Source organism: Neopsephotus bourkii, unplaced genomic scaffold (genome assembly GCF_033783945.1).
Source record: "Neopsephotus bourkii isolate Nb327-2 ecotype Australia unplaced genomic scaffold, CSIRO-AGI_Nbou_v1 NB_1479, whole genome shotgun sequence".
Lineage (NCBI taxonomy): Eukaryota > Metazoa > Chordata > Aves > Psittaciformes > Psittacidae > Neopsephotus > Neopsephotus bourkii.
Genome location: NW_026901955.1, coordinates 78,075 through 100,284, shown reverse-complemented (window position 1 = coordinate 100,284; position 22,210 = coordinate 78,075). Strand labels below are relative to the sequence as shown.

The window sequence follows — 22,210 nt, the reverse complement described above, 5'->3', positions numbered from 1 at the left end:
GCATGCTCCATGGTATTTGCTTTAACTCTCAGCTCAACAGCCCCAACCCGCCTTGCACCAAACGTCCATGCCCAGCCTGTCAGGAGCTGGGATGCAGCTGAGGGTTTCCACTACCGGGATCCAGCTCCTGGAGGTTCCTTGTGAGGAAGCTCCAGCCAGCCCTGTCCCATCAGTAAGAGATTCAGGTGTTTACACTGGAATCCCACTTGGTATGAATGCTGCTCTTTTGTTTTGCACTGCTCCAAGTAGTAACTGGATTTCGCTTCTTGAGTGTACCTGTTATTTAACATAGGGGTGTCTGCTTAGTAATTTATTTAGTGTTTTAAAACTTCCCTTCCGGAACGACTGTGTTGGCTGTTCCCTAAACCCTTGCGCTGCATCCGATGTGTTCTCTGTTCAGTTTGTTTTAAAGGACAGTGCCTGCTGGCATTCAGGGCCAGGCTGGATGTGGTTCTGAGCAACCTGGTCTAGTTGAGCACATCCCTGCTCATTGGAGGGGGGCTGGACTAGATGAGCTTTGAAGGGCCCTTCCAACCCGAACTACTCCATGATTGCAATGGGGGATTTGCTTTGCTCATGCTCTGTTAGTCAAATAACAGTAGGAGGCTGGTCTAGAACAGATCCAGGTATTAACTGAAGTGAAACATGGATGAGGAAGCAAGGTAACGCTGCCTGCTGCTTTCTGACCCCTTTCTTTCTGATCTCTGAGTCCTTACTGCTGATTCCTCTCAGTCCTCACCGGCTGTTCCTGGTGGCTGGATGCAGCTTGCAGCTCCCAGCTCCAGCTCAGCGCTCCCTGGAGCAGCATGCTGGTTTGCATTCATCCCTCACTCCCTGCCACGTCTCTTTGTACAAATAAAAAGCTGAGTAAACAGCCCAAGGCTCTTCTTTATTCATGGATGTTCCGTTTGTTAACTCTGGAGCTGGACAAAGGATGAAGCTGTCCCCTTCTCACCTCCCATCAGCTCTCAGTTCTGACCAGGGCCAGGACAGCAGCACTGGGCAAAGCCCCTGTTTTCTTGAGTGTTTTTCAGCAAGGAACTGGTAACCAGGGCCTCAAGACTTCACTCTGTGAGCGTGGTGCAGTCACCGGTGACATAAACAGGTAAAGTCCAGTTAGGAAGATTCCATTTTGAAATCAAAAGACATCCAAGGCAGCATAAGGATTATCCACATGAAGCCCATCACCAGTTGTTGCTGTTGAACATTAGCCTGTATGCTTAAAACAGTCCAAAAACATAGAAAAAAACATGTGGTAAAGTCTCAAAACCAAGTGCAGACAGCACCAACCATGTGGAAACAGCACCCATCTCAAGCACTTCAAAAGCCAGTTGTAGTTTGGGATGAACTAGAGGTGTCTGAGCTGCTGCTTTCCTACATCAGTCTTGGGCTTCCTTGGAAAGAGAGGTTGGACTCAGCTTTTACACAGCATTAACATTAATAACCCTCTGCTGCTCCTCTCCTCTTACTTACACAAAGGTAGATACAGAAACAAGAGCTCGGAGTCCCATGCTGCTTCCTTTCATTGCCATGGATCCATCGGTTTCCAAACCACGGAGACACAAAGGTTGGCTGAAAATGTCAGAAACGTGGTTCCAGGGATTATGTCTGTGTTTCAGACTACACCAGAGCTGCCTTTTGACAACTCCATAGACATAACATCACCTTTGATGGCCAGAAAGGCAACAAAAAGGCAGGTCATTATTCCAAAGGACTCCAGTTACTGTGTTAGCAATAAACCATTTATATAGTGTAATAGTGTGCAGAATCTTTGTTCTTCCAGCACACACAGAGTATTAAAAGGACACTTCCCATACATACAGTGTCAGAGGGAAACTGGGGTTTAAGAAAAGCAGCTCCTGGCACAGGGAATGGCCTTCCTGGTCAGGTGGAACGATTTCCACCTCCCTTTTGAGGCCACCACCACCCCCAAGCCATTTGGATGAACAGAAACAGTGCAGATAATCCAGTTGTAGTGTACGCTGAAGGAATTTTAATCATTTCCTACGTAAAACAATGGATTATTGGTTTAAAATAAGGTTCCAAGTCACCAACCATCGCCCTGGTTACGATCGAGTCCTTTCTACAGTGATTTTATACTGGTTAATAGTTGGTCACACAGAACCGCCCTGTTCTGCCTGAGGAACAAGTGCAGGATTAGGTAGCAAGATCAGCCCATTAGGTACCATAGGTTCTTCCCACTCTGCCAGCCAGAACAGAGGAATATTGCTCACATTTAACTACGGTAAGGCTTTCCCGTGGATGTACATCGTGTACTTGTGGAGTGCACTTGAGAGTCACAGTGTGAGTACTGTAAACACCGACAGAAGTGCAGATAAAACAGCTACAAATAGCTCGTATGAGGAAAAGACCTGAGGAGAGCTGGTTAAAACAGACCTGTGAACCCTTACAATGCCACTTGGAGGAGTGGAGGCCTATTGGTTTGCTTTAAAATCAATAAAAATACTCAGATAAAAAAAATATATGTCTTCACACGAAGGATGAGCCATTGAGTTCTAAAAAGCAACACGCGCTTCCCTTCCAATAACAGGTTAACACTTACCTTCCACTATGGATACATTAAAATCCCACCTGAGCTGGTTTCCTGTTTGACTTTAGCACCCACACCCAGGCACAGTCGTGCATGCAGCGAGTGACTGCAGAGAAGCACCTGTATCTAGCACTTATTTTCTTGCTGCCCTTTGACTATGGGAAGGAGCTGGTTTGGAATCGCTGCAGAAACTGCTGCTTTACTTGGCAAATGGTCCCAGTTTAGGATCTGCTTTTACTGGCTGCTTGTTTTGTCCTTTCTGCAGAAAGCACTAGTTTAATCTGGAGCTTGGATTAGCTGTTCAAGTATAAAATTATCCCTCTTAAGCAGGAGCACATGCTAAAATCTCAGTAACTAAACAGAGAATCACATATAAACAAAGCTAACAGAAATCATCTGTCAGCACAAAGAACTACCTATGTGTGTGGATGCATATAGAGACTCTTCCATGTCACAACGGGAAGAAACAGGCAATGGCTTTGAATTACTCAGAAATGACTAAACAGGTGAATATTTCTTTGGTAAGTAATGAAGTTTCCCTCCTAAACTCCCTGGAAATCAGGTTTTCAAGCTTTGCTGCGATTCTATATCCTGATGCTAAGCAAAGTTCCCATCTGCTCTTCAATAAATACGTTTAGATAGAAACCTTCCTTCGGAGCTAAGACTGGGAGCCACATGCAGAGTCCCATGGCTTGAACTCCCTCAGACAAATATAAATCAGCTTTTGGTAGCTGATGGTGCCAACCTTGAGGGCAGGTGAAACATTTACTTAAGCAATCCAGGAGTGGTCTTCAGCCTGACAGCCCCAAAAGCCTTCAGTTTTGTGCAGATTTGGTTATCATCCTCATTTCAGGAGGCCACGGAGGGGTTATTTCTCCACCAGGGAAAGCTGTAGGACTTGCTGCAGCTCTGCATCCTCCTCTTCCCGACGCTGCTTCTCCCGCTCCTCCTGCTCTCGGACAGACAACTCCATGGCAAGCTGCAAGTCCTTCTCAAAGCTGGAAGGCTCACTAGGGCTGCTGCACTGGGAGTTACCCGAGCTGGTGAGGAAGCTCTCCTGCAGTGCCCTGGAGGACAGAAAGAACTTCAAGAAGGAAGAGAGACAGAGCCTATTTCACAGTTCCTGCCATGCTCCTTCCTAGCGACTGTTCTCTCACTGCAAACCTGAAAATCTCTCCCCAGAGAGCAGCTGTTCCAACATCCATAAAATTGCCAGCATAAAACCTATTCTCTGAAGGTTCTTTTGAATCTTTCACACATACCAAGAAATTCTTAGCTTCTAAAAGCATTCTCACCTGATTCAAAGGCAACATGTTTTCCCACATCCAAAAGAATCAAGAGTTCCTGGCATGCATGTGCAGGAAGAGCCCACAGACACTGGAGCATCTTCTCAAGGGCCCATTAAATACATGTTGCTAAGGTTTTAAGGATTACAGAGCCACCCTGAAGTGTGCAGCACCTACTAAGCAATCAACCCAGAGGGACCCATGCACAGCTTTAAGAGCAGAAGGGCTGTGTTTATCTGTCAGGTAAAGACTTACGTTGCTGACCAGGCCCATAGCTAACCCAAAGAGCTGCACTAAATAAGCCAGAGAGGCCTAGTTCAGAGTCCTTGCTGCTTGGAATAGTAGAAGTTAGAAGCAGCACAAGAAAAGAGACTTTGAGTTCTGTGCATCTGCTACCTACAAATACAAGAGTCACACAATTGCTTCATGCTACTCTTGAGAGTATTCCTGCTCTCTCACTGCATGGCTCAATGTGAAAAAGATTAGTTACCTTTGATACTGTATATTGAAGTCCTGTGAGTATGCAATGGCTCCATTGGCGTGCACCCCCACATCCTAAAATGGGGAAAGACATACAATTCCACAGCAGTAATAGATCTGCAGTGCAACTCACTGAAAGGTAACTCTTAAATCACTCTTATTTCTTCTTTAAAATACATTTCTATATTTTTAATTCTGAGGGTCTTAGAAAAATAGGTCTTACACTGGTTTAAATCAAATTGCACTATCCTTATTAAAACTCAGCTCTGCACTGCACAGAATTACAGCACACTTACTTTAACTCCACCAGATTCCAGCAAGCTCTGCTGAATGGCAAACTGCATGATCTCATTGTCTTCGTCCTGCACGTGTATGTTCCTGCTGTCATCCTGGACATGGTAAGATTTGGGGATCTCAAACACCGACTGGTCGACCTCAAAATTAGCACCTGCAGAAGCCAGAGTTACAAACATGACACATTCTGCTCTTACAAGCTGTGACTTGTTCTGATGATGTTCATGCATGATTAAATTAACTCCAAAAATTCAGATAAACCACCTGGTTAAACATACCAACAGCCTTTGAAAGGCTTCTGTGGCAAACAAGCACACAGCAAGACAGAATGCAGGGTCTTTCTTTAGGATGCTGGCAAGTGATACAAACACAACCAGTGGGCAGCAGAGCTCTGAGGTGGCTGAACTCTGACAAAACCAGATGGGGAAAATAAGAGGTTCGAAAAGATAAATACCATAGTGGCTCTTCTGAGGTTACTCATTAATGGGTCTGCAACAGCTCATAGGACAGCGTATCACTGGATATACAAAGTCAGGAGCATCCTACTCCAATGTAATCCACTCTTTCCTGAAGGAGCATGCAGATTTAGCTAGCAATAGCTTGCACCAGAATGTAGATCTCAGAATACTTGGGAAAGCTTGTCCAAGCTCAGTTTAGTCAGGCAAGCATGGAAGGGGCAGAACTGGTCAGTATGAGCAGCATCACACACTCCAGCTTCCTCTCACCTGTGAGTGTTTTATCTCTGCAGCTAACCCATCTCTCTCTCCTGTTCATCCCACCGACAGGCATGCAAAAAGATGCAACCACTGCATCTTCCCACCCCTCACCTGAATCATAGGGCACACCTCCAGCCATCTGTGATGAGGTTCTGTCAGCTGTCCTGCAGCCATTGACATTCTCAAATGTAATCCGGGCATTCAGCACGTGAAACAGGGGGATTTCTGTAAGAAAGAGTACAAGATTTCTGTCAAACAGGGAATTCCATCATTCACTTCCACACCTACAGCCACATTTATTGAATGCATTCCACTATATATATATATATATATATTATATATAAAATATAGAGTAGCATCCTATAATGAGAAGCACATAGCAACTCACTTCAAGAAGTTGCCCTTAGTCATTCTCTCTCAATCTCTTTATTTTACAGTGAGATTTGCCAAGTCTAAGGCACTGAACTAAGAGGAAAGGGCTAGAAACAGCTCAATCTTCCTGAAATGAAGCTGTCTTGACAGTTACACTTCTGGTCATTCAGAAGCTGGATGCAATGACCGCAGATGTACAAGACAATGTACGTCTGGGTTCTCAGTTCTAGATGCCAGTGAGATGTCTGGTAAAAAACTAACATGGTTTTTATAAATAGGCTATAAAACCAATAGAAAAACTGGAAATGCAGAAGATGTTACAATAAAAATTGCTAAGCTTTACCAATTTTGACAGGAAATCCTGGTGGAAATTCCAGAGTGATGAAATCCCTAAGTCTGGCAAAATGAGCACTGGTTCTGGCCATCAGGTCGATGATTGGAGTGACTTGTTCCATAAGAGACAAGGGAAACTCTTCACTCATCCACAAGGTTGCTTTAAATCTTAAAGAGAAAGATGCACAAAACCACCTTAAGTTTACAGTTTAGCAACAGATGCAAAGCAAAATGCAGAGCTCTGTCACCTGCTTCATACACTTCAGAGTCCAAACAGTGTCTGCTCTGAGAAACCAAACCACATTCCTGGTCAGACCAAAGGCAAAGCAGGAAGCTACTAACAAGTTACAACACTAGTCCAACTGTTTTCTTTGACTTAGTGGAAGAAGAATTAGGCTATAGCTGAATACTTCAAGATCTCTCTTGATTAATTTGGAAAGCTGGGGGAAACCACAGTGGGTATTTATGGTTTTCAGTGATTAGATGACTGAGAAGAGAAACTAGAAATAAGTAAAGCTTTATGTCTCACTTCTGTGTTCGGATGGTGACTTCTTTAGGTCTGCCTATGTCTCGACCTTTCAGATCAAATTCTGGGTCAAAGTATTCCTCCAGAGTAATAGCAGTAGGGTTGTTGGCTGCAGCATACTCTGTTGTCTTGGTTGTACTCTACAAGAGAGGGAAAAAACAAGCAAAACTAAAAGTATGGAACAAATAGACAGTGGCTACGGCAACAAATATTTAAGTTACCTCTTGTGAATTAACTTGTTTTCCGTTTTAAGACACCAGTCACAACCATAAATCCAAGCACACACATTCAGACTGCTTTCTACTGGGTATAAAGATCTCCATGCATTTTAGAGACAGGAAAACATCTACTTAAATACTTTGAAGCTAAAACCCAACCAGAAATACACACACAACCAAGAGCATTGCTAGGCTCCAAGTCCCTTGTTAATGGAGTATTTGAAACTCTTCTTCCCAGATTACTGGTGGGTTGCCACTAAGATCTGGGCTTGCTCAGATCTACTGCCACTGCTCACACCTCAACTCCTCCTGCACTAGTGGAGTCCGTGTGTTTTCCATTAGAGTGTTCAGAAGGAGGTGCCTGCTGTGCATACAGGACACTTGAGGGCTTAAACAGAAACATCCTCAGGGAAAATTTAAACCTCATAAGCAAAACTGCCAAACTAAGGAAACAAGAGGCGATTCCATACACTTAAAACTCCTACTGGCACAGACCTCTGTGCTGCAGTGCCCCGTTTCAACACTCACCTGAACACCATACTCATGCTCCACTGTACCCAGAAATGATTCCAGGGGGTTCCTGTCAGCTTCAGATAATAGGAGGGAAACAAAACCAATCTATTACTATTAATTAGCAACAAAACAGACTCAAAACATGTGAAAGTAAAGCAGGACAAAGCCAGCAAGGTAAGTATTTCCCTTATCTGCCCAGTCCTGCAGTCACACAGAGACAGAATCAGAGCTAAAAGGTTCTACTTATTCCCACTTATCCTACAGGAAAACTACCTTTGTATCTTTTCTTCTCCTCCTCTGTTAAGTGTTCTGTGCGGATTTTGGTGACCACATTCACATTGTTTGCCACATACACCTTTAAAGTACAAGGACAAAAATCAAAAAGCCACAGGTTAAAAAGAGAGCTCTCCAGTAAAACACCACACACAGAGATCTAAAGAGAGAATAAAGCAGCAGGGATCTGCCTCTCACTGAAAAAATCCTGATCTTTTAATATACTGGTGATCAACAGGAAATGCTGCACTTGATTTTTCTGTTTGCTTTGCTATAAGGGAAATCCCACACATTATGTTCCTGACTGACCTATGCTAAGGCTGAAAGCACATGCCACCTGCTGGGCAAGCTGATAAAACAAGAAACCCTGCAAATGACACACCAATCTCACAAACATCTGTGCCAAAATAAGGGTGCAGGAGTCTGGTCATTGCCTTTGGCAGCAACAGAATTCAGCCTTTCAATTCACCCACGATTTACACACTTTTTCTGGTAACTAACTAAACCAACCTCAGAACTAGACTGGTATCTCCGAGTTGGCTGGGGAGAATCCCCACCTGGGCAAAGATGTTAAGAACAGGGAAGGGAAGTCAAAGAAAGCAGTTTCTGAACAGAAACTTAGTAAGAGTTTAATTCTGCAGGAACACTAAGGAACCGCGTGCCAAACTCACTCCTGCCCAGTTCTTCTGGCAAGACAGTAAAGCTCTTGATGTAAGGTTTAAGACCTGAAGTACTCAGGAAATAAAGGCAAAACACAATCACACTTCAGCTGGCTGCAAGACTTGTTAACAGAATAGAATGGGCTTTACCTTTGCTTCATAACCATTCACACTTTCTGCTTTTTCTGTCCTCCATACCCAGAATCCAGATGTGGTTCTGACAAAAAGGGAACACCAGAAGTGTCTGTACAGTTGCATCTCTACACAACCCCCAGCCTGTTCTTCTAAAGCTGATTTTAAACAGTATTTGATAGGTTATTTGATTATTAACCCCAGACAAAAGCACAGGTCGACCTGTCCTCACACACATATACCAGGGCTGAGGAAGTCACACCGCTTCTGCTCTTACTCAGTCCATGGCCAAAGCAAAAAGGCTTACACAGAGCTTTTACACTGAGATGTGGATACCTAAGCCACAGAGGTGAGCAGCCTAAAAACTCACCCAATTATAATTAAACACATAGTTCCATTTCAGATGTAACCTGACACTGCAGGCTGGGGAGCTGGATAGTCTGAACGCTTCTGCCTAAGAAATGCCAAGTGTCCAGATGTGTAGACGCTGCCTAAAGCTCAGTGAACTTTACAGGGACTAACTCTGGGCAGCTCTGGAAGGGTACTCTATTTAGGAGAAAGATGCTGAATTACACATTTCACTTTGCAGACACATGTTTGGCATGATCATGGCTGTGGTTTACGGCACCCCAGAGCACTCAAAAGGAGCTTCATAAAATAGGTTGTTTGAACTAAGTGGACAGGTACTGGGATAAAAGCAGGAAGCAAACAAGGAAGACAAATGTGTGTCTGTGGCAAGAACACACTATACACTTCTTTTTGCAGTATTAATGTGACATTTCATTGACTTAGCTACAAGATGCAAGTTCCTCCCTGTTAGTTTCAGCACTACACACAGATCTGGGTGAAAGGCAGACTTGTAATGAGACATTAACATTGATCCCACTAACACAATAAACTGGAAGTTTTCTGCACATCAGTTCTTTCAGCTGGAAGCTCTTTACCAAATGACAGTGGCAAGATGGCCAAGACAAATTTCATTATCCAATGGTACATGAAGTTTAAAGTCATTTCAGATCTAGCCCTAAGACTTTTTATTAAGAGGATTTTTAAGCCTTTGTCTGTAAAGCTTTATTCTAACGATGACCATCCATAACCTTGAAGTGTTTAGTGAAGGGAAACGTTGTATCTTACCTCTCAAAAGCAATGTTTCTGGTATCAAGGCACGTGTTAATAATGGGAGATGTAAGGCGTCTTTCCACATCTCTTCTTTTGGGTGTCATAGATCCCAACGTCAAATGCTTCATCTGCTGGGAGATCTCAAAACGCTCCGTGGTAACAAACTTCTCATCATGATTGATCTCAATCAGTTCTGCCCAACCTCCAGTATCTGTTGGAAGCAGTACAACTCAATCTAAAGAAATCTTAGCAAGTATTCCAGGGTGAAAAACTGACAATATGCTTTACTGTCAATCAAGAGTGCATTTTGCAAACTTGGAGCCATATCTAAGATCATTTTTATTTGGGGGCGGAAGAATAGAAAGGGGAAAACAAAGTACAAGATTGAAGTAAAAATTTTAGTCCTGTTACTAAATTTTGACCTCAGATGTACTCAAAGGAAATAAATGAAGCCCTTATGTTAAACCACAAACAATATCTCTCCGAGACACACACAGAATAAGTGTATAAACCAACTAGAACTCAGTACTGACCCTCAACTGGCCAAAATCAGGATTTCTTATTGTGGCTCACAATGGTCATCAAAGGTATAGACATGCAAAAGTATTTACCTCCTCCCTTGAAGATTAAGCTGCACCTCCCTCTCTCCCAGCTCATGTTCTCAAAGCCCAGTAAGGTGATGTCAACACGCAGCTTGGCTCCACTCTTCCAGATGCGGCAGACGTCGCTCGGGCAGACCCTGGAAACCAGCGGGACTAGAAAAGAGGAAGATCCTCTTGAATAAGAAAAGTGTAGATAGGAACTGAATACACAGGGAGCCTGAGCTCAAGCAGGAGCTTATCCCTGATACAGGACTGTCAATACTGTGATCATTATTCCAGAGGAGATACTGATCCTTAGCTTTCAGAACAATCAGTTTCGGGACAAACCCCACCAACTTTAATTCAAAGATGATGACGAAAAGGAAGATGACACCAGTTCAGACTAAAAGGTGTGGAGCAGCACAAACCCCATCCCCTAGCAGTCTAACAGCTGTTTTGAAAATGAAGTCAGCTGTATGGCCTATCCTTCATTCCTTTAAAAGAACAGCAGGTTCTTCCCAAGTAGTCTGTGCCTCTCTATACAGAGTCACTAAGTCATTAGCAGCCACACAGGTAAAGAAAGCCCCAAGAAAAGGCTTCAGCAATTCTAGTGATGGCTAAACTGCTTTAAAAACCAAACAAAGCCCACAAGAAACAACCCCAAGAAACAGGAAACAAACGAGGCTCTTTTGAGAGGTAAAGAGAGAGTAGACATTTCTCTGTGCATCTTTTGTGACACCTATACATTAGCAAGTCCCTTTGTTGATAGTATAGAAGAGATTACAATGACCAGGATGCTCACCCCAGCTTGTGAACTCCCACTTCATTTCCACATAAAAGTCAGGAGTCTGGAGAAGGAAAATACTTGATGAACACTACAGGAAATAGTTTCAGTCCAACATTCAATACAGGATTTCTTGTGAACATTTTAGATAAAGGAAAACAAATAAAGAACAGAACTAGAGCTGTGATAAATGAATGTTACAAACTGAAATCGAAACTACAATGAGTTGCTCACCTTCAAGATTCAACCTCTACCGACTGCTGAAGATGAGTACTAAGGAATTCTAAATGAAGTCAAGGAAAAGGTCTCCCACTCCCACAGTACTGTGGATTATGCAAGTTGAGCCAAAGGATACAACTGCCCACCTGATTTGAGTTTACTCAACTGAACTACCTGAATGAGCATTGCAGCCTGGAGTAAGAGGTTTAAACTAAACCATTACCTCACTAATCTTCTGGAGTAACTCAGGAACTCCTCCAAGTGTCATGGAGGTCAGCTGGTAGTCCCGATGCTGCAGAATCATTTGTACCATCTCTGGATCTCCTGTACTGACAGCCTCGTTTAGAACTGAAAGAAAACCAGGCACAAGCTGGTTTCAGCTTCATTTCTGAACAAAACACATCATGGAAAAGCAGTCCAAATACAACACCTGCAACTGAAAAGCATCAACACGACTTCTGCTCCCCAGGTTCTCCTTACCTGTCCATCCCTGTGCATTCTCTTTGGTTACATCTGCCTTGTGATGAAGAAGGACCTTGGCAGATTCTATGTAACCCAAGGAAACAGCCAGGTGCAACAAGGTCCGGCCTCGTGGATCGCGTTGATCAACATCCTGTGGGGTATCCAAGAGAGAAATAACGCTGAAGCTGCTCTGTCAAATGTAGCACTGAGAGTTTATGTGAACAAAGCTTGGCAGCAGTAACCCAGGAGTCAATATTCCCACATATCAGCCCGTGGTGCACGGCTTCCAACACTACCACCCTGCAGTGCAGCCTAACTTCCCCATTGACATACAGAGAGAGAAGCAGAATGGGGCCTATAAAACCAACATGGTACGAGCTGGTATCACTGTAAGACACGACTGAGTTGGTGCTTCTCATCTCATTTTCAGTGAGTATTTCTTCCTCTATTTCCCTTTAGAAGAAGATCAGTTTACTGTGTGCACACTGAACCATGGACAGCCTGAGACACCGAGAGAGGGGTTAACACACATAACGTAAGGGGGGAAAGCAAAACTCAAAACAAGAGGGCACACACCACCAACTTTATGTATCACCTTTGAAAGTACAGAAGCAAATGGTATTGTACAGAGCATCCATCTGACTGACACACACAGCACAATAGGGAGTGAGTGCATTTTGTACAAGTCACTGGAAAAATGAAGAAAGACAGAAACAAACTACACAGGCATAAATATCCAAAACATGCAAGCACAGCATACTCATACCTTACTTATTTTTCACTATTAGCTTAGAGATTTGAAACAGAAGAGCATCTATAACTAAAGGAAAAGGGGAAAGTCAATAGCAGAATAAGACAGGAAAGTTATTATGCAAGTTAACACGGTTATCTGACAGTGTTAAAGTTGGAAACATCAACACAGAGTAGGGAAAGCTTCACTTTAAAGCATCCTCTTTCCACCTCTGTGGTGGGATACTAATGGATTTGCTTCCCCACCCCTACTGACAGGTGAAGGACTCTTAAGGTGTTCCCCCATCATCTTTGCTGCTATTAACTGGTAACCACACACTGCACCCATCATCTGCCACACCAAGTGTCTTTGATTCCCTTACACATCCCTCCAGCAAGAAGCTCATCCCAAGGAAGCAGGAGGAAACATATCTTTGGAATACTTTAAAACACGAGAAGTAATTCAACAGGAGATAAAAGGACGGATACATTCCACCCTAACATGCTGCTTGTCTGAGGTGGGGAGCAGCACTCCACAACTGTGAACTGCAGCCTCAGACTAACGACCCCTGACCCTGAATCACTGACAAACTTTCACAGGCAGGAACGTTATTGGAAGAGAAATAAGTGCATAGAAGCAATGTGCCAGTGAGGGTCAAGGTTTGGTTAAGGAAGGTCACTTGAATGAGATAAAAACAGCATTCCAAAGATGCTCCCCAAAGTAGCAGAGGAGCATGCTCTGAGCAAGCATTAGTAAATCGTGCTGTACCGTTAAGAGTTGCAGATGACAGTGAGTACTCAGGAGGTGGTGGCACAGCTCATTGCTGGCTCGTACACGTGCGGTGTCAGGTGTAATGTAATTAACACCCTGCTTCTGCAGCCTGAACCCCACTGTGAGCAGCAGAGCTCCTCCAGCACCTCCACGAGGAGGATGCACGCTGCTCAAGCCCTGCTGCAGCTCCTCACACCGCGACCCCTGCTCACTGAGCAGGCCCCAGGAGGAAACAGTTTGTTATTTTTCTACTCCACAGCATGAAACAACGATCCAGTTTTCTAACCAAAGATGCTGAAAACATCCCAGCCTGTGTAAAAGCACTGCACCACAGCCTGGGACAGCAACGAAGAACTGCTGGTGCTCAGCAAGCTGAAGGCTGGTCTCATCTTCAGCAGCTACCTTCTCTGCTTGTAGGATTCCACTAAGGTAAGCAGCATTTATTGCTTACTTACTTCAGAGAAAAACCTGATGTCCATTATATCTGCTCTTCTTGATCTGTTTCAATGACTCCTAACGCTAAAAGCTATTCTGCACCGCACACTCGAACGCTCTGAGCACAGCTCTATAGAAATCAATATCACAGATAACAAAAGGCATATTCCTACCCCTCCTTACATCACCCCCACAACCCCAAATCAACAGGTAAAGCAGCACAACAACCCCGCAAGCCCAGCAAACAGACCTGGTGGTACCATCCAGGTTATTTCTCCCTAGAAGCGACGGGCACCAAGGCCCTGACCTGACACAAGCTCCTTTGGGACTGCCAGCCCCACTCCAGCCCCTCTGCCAGCCTGGCACCGCGGTTACCTGGTCCTGCAGCTCCTCGTTCAGCCGCCTGTAGTCATTATTCCAGACCAGGACGTGCAGGGGGAAGGCGCTGCTGGCCCTGCCAGGGGAACTCATCATGCCACACACCTGCGGGAGCGGGGAAGCAGGGTGCCTACCCTCACTGTCCCCCCTCTTGACTTGGGAGGCCCCACGTTACTCAGGCCCTCACCCCTTGAGTTTCTCTTCTCCCCCCAGCACCCCCCTGACCCAGGTGCTGGGGGAACAGTGGGGCACAGCCCCCTATGAACCCCACACCCTGCTCCAATTGGTGCCCCGTGCAAAATCTTGCTCTTGGGTGTCCCTATTCCTTGGATACCCCCCAGCCCCCTGCTCCTGGTGGTCTCCCCTTCTCCTGGGCACCCCAGACCCCAGTCCTTGGGGGCCCCTGCTCCTAGGCTTCCCCCTACAGCCCCCCCACTCCTGAAGGTCTCCCCTACTCCTGGTGCTCCCCACACCCCCCCACTCATGGAGGTTCCCTGCTCCTGGTGCTCCCCAGACCCCACATTCCCGGCAACCCCATGCTCCTGGGCTCCTCAAGCGACACCCCCCCAACACACACTTGAGGATCTCCCACACTCCTAGTGCTCCCCACAACCCCACACTGCTGGGGTACCCCGCCCCTGGGCCCCTACTCCCGGTGCTCCCCACAACCCCTCACCCCTCTGGGCCCCCGGTCCCTCGGCCCCCACCACAGCCTCCGCCGCCGCCACCACCTCACCCCCGCCGCCGCGTCCCTCCTTCCCGTCGCTCCTTCCCGTCCGTCCAGGGCAGCGGCCGGGACGAACCACAGCGCACCCGCTGCGGGGGGAGAACTCCCCCTCAGCCCGCCAACAAGCCCAAGGAGAAAGGAAGTCGTTGTTCCCCGCACACCCTACTCCCCCCCCCTGCGGGCGGGCAGATGGAGCGTCCAGCCCGCAGGCTGCCCCACCGCCCTCTGAGCGGTGGGAGGGGTGCGTCGCGGTCTTGGGCCGGATGCGGCGCTCAGCGCTCGCTGCTCCCCCCTACGTCCATCACGCGTTGGTTTCGCCCGCCCGCTCTGCCGCCGCCATGATGGGTGAGGGCAGACGTTGATGGGGAGAAGCGTATTCCTCCAGCCTGCGCTGGACGGGCTTCCAGCGCCTCCGCCTCGGTTGGAGGGGCAGGACCGGACCGGTACAGCCGCTCCTCGCGGAACCGCAGCTCTCCAGCGGAGCAGGGTGCACCCTGAGGCGGGCGTCTGCCAGGATCAGACATGGCCGCCCGCTCTGCCTACCGCCCTTTTACCCGGAGCAAACATGGCGGCGCGGCGCTTCCCGCTGTGGCGCGGCTGCGGCGGCGGGGCGGGCGGGGCTACTCGGCGCAAGCGCGCTGCCGCCTGGCGGGGCCGCCGCGGGGCCCGTTAAGGCGGCGGGAAGCGGGCGGCCCCGTGTGCGCAATGGCGAAGCGCCTGAGGAGCAGCGAGGTGTGCGCCGACTGCAGCGCCCCGGGTAGGCACCGCCGGCGGCAGAAGCAGCCCGGACCCTCCCTCGGAGCCGCCACCGGTGGCTCCCCGCTGAGGGTGTGCGGGCAGGTGGCGGCCGGGAGGTACCGGGGCGCGGCGGGGCGCTCCTGTCAGCGGGGCGGCCCAGGGGGGGCTCTGCGGGTGTCGCCGGTTTGTAGCGGTGATACTCCCTGCGCGGCGGGGAGCCGGGTTTGGACGCGCTTTCAGCGGGCCTCTTCCTGAGAGAGCTCCGGCTGCGTCCAGGAGCGCACGGTCCTGCTACCGGCGGGTCCCCCGGGGGGGCCCTGCGGAGGGTGGCCGGGTAGGAGCTAACCTGGAGCTCCTGCCCTCAGGAAGGAGGAAGGCTGGTGCAAAGTAGGCTGGCCTAAGGAAGTCGGGTTTAAAGAGCTCTTAGAGTCACGGAGGTAAAAGGTGGGAGGTGGTTGCAGCTGGAAATCATAGAATCCTAAAATGGTTTGGGTTGAAGGGACCTTAAAGCTCATTCAGCCCCAACCCCTGCCACGGGCAGGGACACCTTTCACTGGAGCAGCTTGCTCCAAGCCCCTGTGTCCAACCTGGCCTTGAGCACTGCCAGGGATGGGGCAGCCACAGCTTCTCTGGGCACCCTGTGCCAGCGCCTCAGCAACCTCACAGGGAAGAGCTTCTGCCTAAGAGCTCAGCTCACTCTCCCCTCTGGCAGGTTCAAGCCATTCCCCTTGTCCTGTCCCTACAGGCCCCTGTAAAAAGCCCCTCTCCAAGTTTCTTATTGTTCTCTCTGTTGTCTTTCCTTTTGCTTTTCTGTTTTTGCCATCTTTTTTTTTGCATCACGCCATCCTGTATTCCAGTGGTGCCAGGTTTTCACACAGACTGGCCAGTTTCCACATAAACACAGATTGTCATCGATGTGATTTCTTTTAGGCAGACTGCACAAGCTGAAATGACAAGCAGTGAGGTACCGAGGTGAATGTAAAGAAATAAACCTGATGGTGATTGTTAGTTAAGGCAGAGTGAGTACTGGCTTCCAGAAGAGTTCCATTAGTTTATGAATGAGCGTGTGATAAGGTTGCATGTAATGAAAAGGGACGAGGCTCATTAGTCTGGAAGGCTGCCTCCAGCCTCCATGGGTTAGGTTAGAACTAATGCATCTCATTTCAGTGCTATTTTTTTCCTTCTTAGAAGGGAAAGTTAAAATAATGCAATGATTTATAAGGAGGTTTGTGCTTGTTATTAATTTGGTTTTTAAATGAGGTTATTTTTTCCCCCTCAAAGCTGTGCTTTAGTTTGGCTCTGGGCTGTGATGGTTATCAGCTCCAATTGGATGCTCTCATCCCTCATGGTTTGAACAGGTTTGCCCACATTGCCTTCAGCACACACACAACATCAACTCTGCTTAAAAACCACAGCAGTGATGGGATCTCCTGTTCAGGGAGTCAGTACGTTCACTGCATGGGTCAGAGAAAACTTTTGTGATGCACAGTTGCTCAGATGTATTCTGACAGGATACAGGAGTTCTCTCATCACATACCAGCCTTGGGTTGCACTCTTCAGCTTAAAACTCATCTCTGCATTTGAAATCAAGAAGAATTTTCCACAATAGAAAAGATATTGAATTCCTTTGGCTTTCTCCTGGGATGAGCCGGATCTGAAGGTCTGTCTCACTGCTCTACTGCCTGTTCCTGCAGGGCTCTTGGCACGTCCAGTTCATGAGTCACTGACAGAAAACTGGAGTTTCTTCTGGAGATGGAGCTGAGAGCAGTGGAAGGACCTCACTTTAGTGTCCTCAGTTTCACTCTGATGTAACATCCCTAGTCGGTTTCATGCTTTCTGATGTCTGAAGCTACATAATAGCTAGTGTTATTATTTACTACTTCATCTGTCACCAGTTGTCTTTCTGGTTTGCTTATAAGATGGCTCCAGTTTGAATCTCTCTGGAGTTGAAGTGAATTAGCTTGGCACGCTCTGTTTCTTTAATGTGATACTCTTGAGCATTTTTATTATTGAATGTGGAAATTAAAAGTCATCATAGTAATATAGAACTGAAGACTGAGTAGCGCAAGAAGACCATAACTACTTTACCACTTCTTACTTTCAGACTTCTGAGGTTTTCCAAAGAGTAGGTGAGTGCTATTGTTAGACTATACTTTTGTAGGACTTCACAAAATTGCAAGTGAGCACTTTAAGGAGGTAGTAAGTTGAACATCCTATTACTCTTACAAAGTAAAGTGTTGCCACAGGAAGAACTGCAAACAGTGGGGCTGTTCTCAGAGTCCCACATCCCCACTAAGCACAAGAACTGGTATTTCCCCAACACCCACAGCCCATGTGCACTGCTGCTAAGCAGTAAAGCTGAGGTTAGAAGGCAGGGCTCCTGATTTTAGACTCTGGGTTTGACATACATGTTGCCTTCCATGTTGTAATTCATGTGTTCTTTTTCAGATCCCTGCTGGGCATCGATAAACAGGGGAATTCTCATCTGTGACGAGTGCTGTAGTGTTCACCGAAGTCTGGGGCGTCACATCTCTCAAGTGAGGCATCTCAAGCACACCCCATGGCCTCCGACACTGCTGCAGGTGAAACGTAAAGCTGTGTCTTCCTTCTGTAAAACTACATATATGGATATTGTATGGAATTTATGGGGCTCATGGGCATGTAGGGACAGGACAAGGGAACGGCTTTAACCTGCCAGAGGGGAGACTGAGATGAGCTCTTAGGCAGAAACTCTTCCCTGTGAGGGTGCTGAGGCGCTAGCACAGGGTGCCCAGAGAAGCTGTGGCTGCCCCATCCCTGGCAGTGCTCAAGGCCCAGTTGGACACAGGGGCTTGGAGCAAGCTGCTCCAGTGGAAGGGGTCCCTGCTTGTGGCAGGGGCTTGAAGCTGGATGAGCTTTAAGGTCCTTTCCAGCACAAACCATTCTAGGATTCTATGAATTTAAACCTTCAGCTTTTCTTCCAGACTTTTGCAATACATCTGCTTCAACCTAGATTTTGAATATATAGCAAACCTCTCTTCGGTAGAGCTGCTGTTGGGAAGAGTAGAGAGTTTTAAGGGGGTTCTTTTTACATTCCATGTAACAAGCTCCTAAGCCTGTGTCTGCTTCTGATACCCCAGTCGCTTATGGATGCTGGCACATGGAACATGCATCTCTTGGCTTGCTGTCTGTGTGAATGTAATTACAGACATTTGAGCAGTCAGTCTGTGCAGTTAGCAGCAAAATGCCTTTACTGGCTGTTTGTGTTCACTTTGGATTTCAGATGGTGGAAACGCTGTATAATAACGGTGCAAACTCCATATGGGAACATTCCTTGCTGGACCCTGCCTCTGTTATGAGCGGGAGGCGCAAAGCAAGCCCACAGGATAAAGTGCAGTAAGTGCAAAATGACAAAGGTTTTATTCCTATAGAAGCGTGACTGTTGTCTTCAGCAGTGACAGAAGCAGCAAGTTGTCCATGGAGACCTGGTGATAATTGTATTGCAGGAAGAAAACAGGAGTAAACCAGTTACTTGTTCACTCATTTTCTTTTTTTTTCCTTTTTATTTTAATTTACAATAATTAATTTTGTAAAATTTATTGCAAAAATGGAACTAAATTGCTTTAATTCTCTGAGCCATTGACTCGTGACCTCTGGCTTTGGGTAGTGAGAACCTGTACTTGTACTTGAATCAAAAGACTTCAATTCTCACACCACGTGCTTCAGTTAATGGAACTCTGCTGATGGGATTGAGATTAGTTGATGAATTAAACAAAAACTAAGGTTTCTGTCACTGAATATGCTGCTCCATTTGAAAACATATTGGCTGTGTGTAGTAATTATATATCTTAAGTTGGCATGATTTTAAGTTCAGTGTTCACTTGTAAGAAATACACTCTACCTCCTAGGGTCTGCAGATGTCCTGATGTTTGTAACAGAAATGTGTTCTGTGTAGTTAAAGAGTCTGCAATGGTTGTGCCTTTAATGGGTCTAATTTGCTACTAGTAGCAAGCAAGGATCTAATAGAGTCTTCAGTTGTGAATTTTCCTTTTCCTAGACCATCTGTATCAATGTGAAAGCATTAATATATACTTTCTTTCCCTTCTGTTGCTTGGGTTTCTCTTTACAGTCCAAATAAAGCAGAATTCATTAGAGCTAAATATCAAATGTTGGCATTTGTTCATCGCTTGCCATGCCGTGAGGACGACAGTGTCACTGCCAAAGATCTCAGTAAGGTCAGTGTGTGTGTTCTGGCAGGCTGCAGGAGCTACAACTTGTGTGTAACAGCAGTGAAATCTGGCTGAATTAAAGCAATTGCTTTTGACTTAACTATTGCTGTTCTCCATCACTGTCATATGCACAAATATAGCTTGACTTCAGCTTGAAGCCTCTTTGGTTTTGGTATCTATATGGGTATGGGAGATGTGGATGGTTGAGAGGCACTGGTTTAGATTAACCTGGAGAAAAACATTTATACAAAAGATCTGTAGCAAGCATTCTTGAATACCTGTTTCTAAAACCGTGGCTGAAAAAACACATGCTCAATCACAGTAATTGCTGTTGCTTTAAGTACCATTCTGCTTCTCTTTCAGCAACTCCATTCCAGTGTGAGGACAGGCAACCTGGAGACGTGTCTGCGATTGCTTTCCTTGGGAGCTCAAGCTAACTTCTTTCATCCTGTATGAATACTTCCTACAATTTATAATAGTTGTATAGATTTCAGCTGATGCACACTGTCATTCAGACTTGTTGATTAAGTAGATATTTTTCTTACTAACCTGTAGGAGAAAGGCAACACCCCGCTCCACGTGGCTGCCAAGGCAGGACAGACTCTACAGGCAGAGTTATTAGCAGTTTATGGCGCTGATCCTGGCACACAAGATTCCAATGGAAAAACTCCAGTTGACTGTGCAAGGTAGAAGACCCTGACATATGTGATGCTCTTGTATATTCACCCATATCCATAAATCACATGATGAAAAAGTCTACTTTTCTGGTTATTTTTAACATGTTGCATATCTCAAAATGCGTAACTGATGTAACTTCTGTTTGTGTGTGTGTGAACCAGACAAGGGGGGCACCATGAGCTGGCAGAGCGCCTGGTGGAGATCCAGTACGAGCTTACAGACAGGTTGGCTTTCTACCTCTGTGGCAGGAAACCAGGTGAGAAGGAGAAACTGCTCTCTGAGATCTATCAGTGTTAATCATAGGACAGTTCAAACTATGGTACGCAGTGTTAGGGTCAGCATTAATACACTTGTTCTGTGCATTTCAAACATCCTAAGTTTATATAAATCATACAAGACCTCAAGAAAGTACAAGATGTAAAATTAATAACATTTAAAATTCATTTACATAACATGTTTTCCACAAATAATGTGTTCTGTAAGTGGAATACCCCTGGTAATGTGGAGAAACCTATGTGTAAGAACAGTTGAGTACTGCTCAACTTCAAGGAATGAATTGCAGAGAAATGACAGGTATTGTGCATGTTGAGTAGTCTGCAGGAGTGATACAGGAACTCCTTCAAATCGCCTCTCCTCACTGAAATACAAAAGTAGGGGAGCAGTCAGTTAAGTGGGTGCCTTTTGAACACAAACACACTAACAAATGTTTAGCCTTTAGGTGCTATAAAGGCTGCTGTGGTACAACATTAACTTTTTTTTTAATGGAATGTTGATATACTTGATAAACCTTAACTGGAATCTTTGATAACATTGGAAAATTGTGGTAGGAGGCTTCTTTTAAGACATGCTAGTTTCCTATAACTGGAAATGGAGTTATTACATGCAAGATAAATTACTGTGTTTGCCTGTTGCATCTATTGTTGGGTTTCTCTTTGCTGTGTCTTAGTAACACTGAATATCAGCTCTATATATCCAGACAACATTGAAACTATAGTCCAGTAACAACCTGTTAAAATGCAATCCATTTTAAATTCTAGAACATAAAAACGGACAGCACTTCGTGATACCTCAGATGGCAGACAGGTAAGACCCTGATTCCACAGCATGGCTGAAACCAGCAAAATAAAACCCCTTAATAACTAAGTTTCCTTTCCTTTCTGAAGCAACTGTTAAGCTTGTTGTTGTTCTGCCTCTTTAATGTGTGTCTTTGGTGCCTCTGTCACTCTTGGAGGCTTTTCTTTAATTCCCTTAGAATATTGTCATTTAAACAAAATCACAAAACTGAAGAAGTTGAACGTATTTGTTAAAATGCAGAGGAAAGGTGGGACAATTATATTAAGGGAACATGGGGATTCCTGGGTAAAAGATTTTGTAGCTAATTCTAGGACCAATTGAGTTCCTGATACAGCATTTTGAAACTAATACTTGCAAGAAAGCTGCATTTTTCTCTGGAAGTATTTATAATTTAGACCACTTGAGTGCTTTTAACTTTTGGTTACAATCAATGAAATAATTTTTGTATAAATCATATCAAGTATTAATCCTAAATCCCTATTTTTCTTTCATTGCTGTGCAATTGGGAATAAGGCGGCTGTGAGTAAATTACTGTTCAATTTATTGCTTGCAAAATGCTATGAAAAACTTGTAAAATGATAGGAGCTGTGTAATGGTTGGTAAAATACTCAGTGTTAACATATGTAGTTCTTTTAGATAAGCTGTGTTTAGCTGTTGGATAAAATACTGTATATTTTCAGTGCAGAGTGTTCTGCAGAGTACAGTAAGTATCATTTCCATTGTAGCACAGAAGAGGAAGTTGACATGTAGAGAAAAGGACTTGTTAAGAGGTGCTGCTGAGAGCACAGAGCCTGCAGTACAACCTGCCTCACCTCTGCCTGGTCTTTCTCCTTTTTACCCCCTTGTCTGGTGACTCTCTGCAATATCAGTTAATCATACAGAGGTTTTATTTGAGCCTTTGCAGCCTTGTAGACACCCAGGGGAGTCTTCTCCTGGGTGCTGTCAATATGGAC

General features: G+C 45.6%; 2 protein-coding genes across 7 annotated transcripts in view; one reads left to right on the top strand and one right to left on the bottom strand.

Moving 5' to 3' along the window:
• Nucleotides 1–1,970: 1,970 nt before the first annotated feature.
• Nucleotides 1,971–14,590, bottom strand: ANKRD13A (ankyrin repeat domain 13A). 2 transcript variants are annotated; one of them, XM_061369203.1, is made up of 16 exons: nucleotides 14,569–14,590; nucleotides 13,830–13,937; nucleotides 11,537–11,669; nucleotides 11,280–11,404; nucleotides 10,856–10,901; nucleotides 10,084–10,227; nucleotides 9,488–9,683; nucleotides 8,372–8,438; nucleotides 7,563–7,644; nucleotides 7,305–7,363; nucleotides 6,562–6,698; nucleotides 6,043–6,200; nucleotides 5,439–5,552; nucleotides 4,614–4,765; nucleotides 4,328–4,392; nucleotides 1,971–3,618 (listed from the first exon to the last, which is right to left on the bottom strand). In XM_061369203.1, exons 2-16 carry the CDS (start codon nucleotides 13,926–13,928, stop codon nucleotides 3,420–3,422), a joined length of 1,776 nt encoding a protein of 591 aa, XP_061225187.1. In that variant the 5' UTR covers nucleotides 13,929–13,937; nucleotides 14,569–14,590; the 3' UTR covers nucleotides 1,971–3,419. The 2 variants fall into 2 exon arrangements, with proteins under 2 accessions (XP_061225187.1, XP_061225188.1); XM_061369204.1 differs by lacking the exon at nucleotides 14,569–14,590 and adding an exon at nucleotides 12,285–12,338 and having other exon boundaries at nucleotides 13,830–13,970.
• Nucleotides 14,591–15,190: 600 nt separating this feature from the next.
• The window catches only part of GIT2 (GIT ArfGAP 2), a 25,280-nt gene continuing 18,260 nt past the window's right edge, over nucleotides 15,191–22,210 (top strand). The window contains exons 1-8 of one of the 5 annotated variants that reach the window (XM_061369217.1): nucleotides 15,191–15,316; nucleotides 17,746–17,879; nucleotides 18,560–18,672; nucleotides 19,406–19,511; nucleotides 19,869–19,955; nucleotides 20,061–20,191; nucleotides 20,345–20,439; nucleotides 21,221–21,266. In XM_061369217.1, the coding sequence (XP_061225201.1) occupies nucleotides 15,265–15,316; nucleotides 17,746–17,879; nucleotides 18,560–18,672; nucleotides 19,406–19,511; nucleotides 19,869–19,955; nucleotides 20,061–20,191; nucleotides 20,345–20,439; nucleotides 21,221–21,266 (764 nt within the window). In that variant the 5' untranslated portion in view covers nucleotides 15,191–15,264. The remainder of the gene's footprint in view (nucleotides 15,317–17,745; nucleotides 17,880–18,559; nucleotides 18,673–19,405; nucleotides 19,512–19,868; nucleotides 19,956–20,060; nucleotides 20,192–20,344; nucleotides 20,440–21,220; nucleotides 21,267–22,210) is intronic. The other 4 variants (XM_061369220.1, XM_061369221.1, XM_061369218.1 and 1 more) reach the window with 4 other exon arrangements.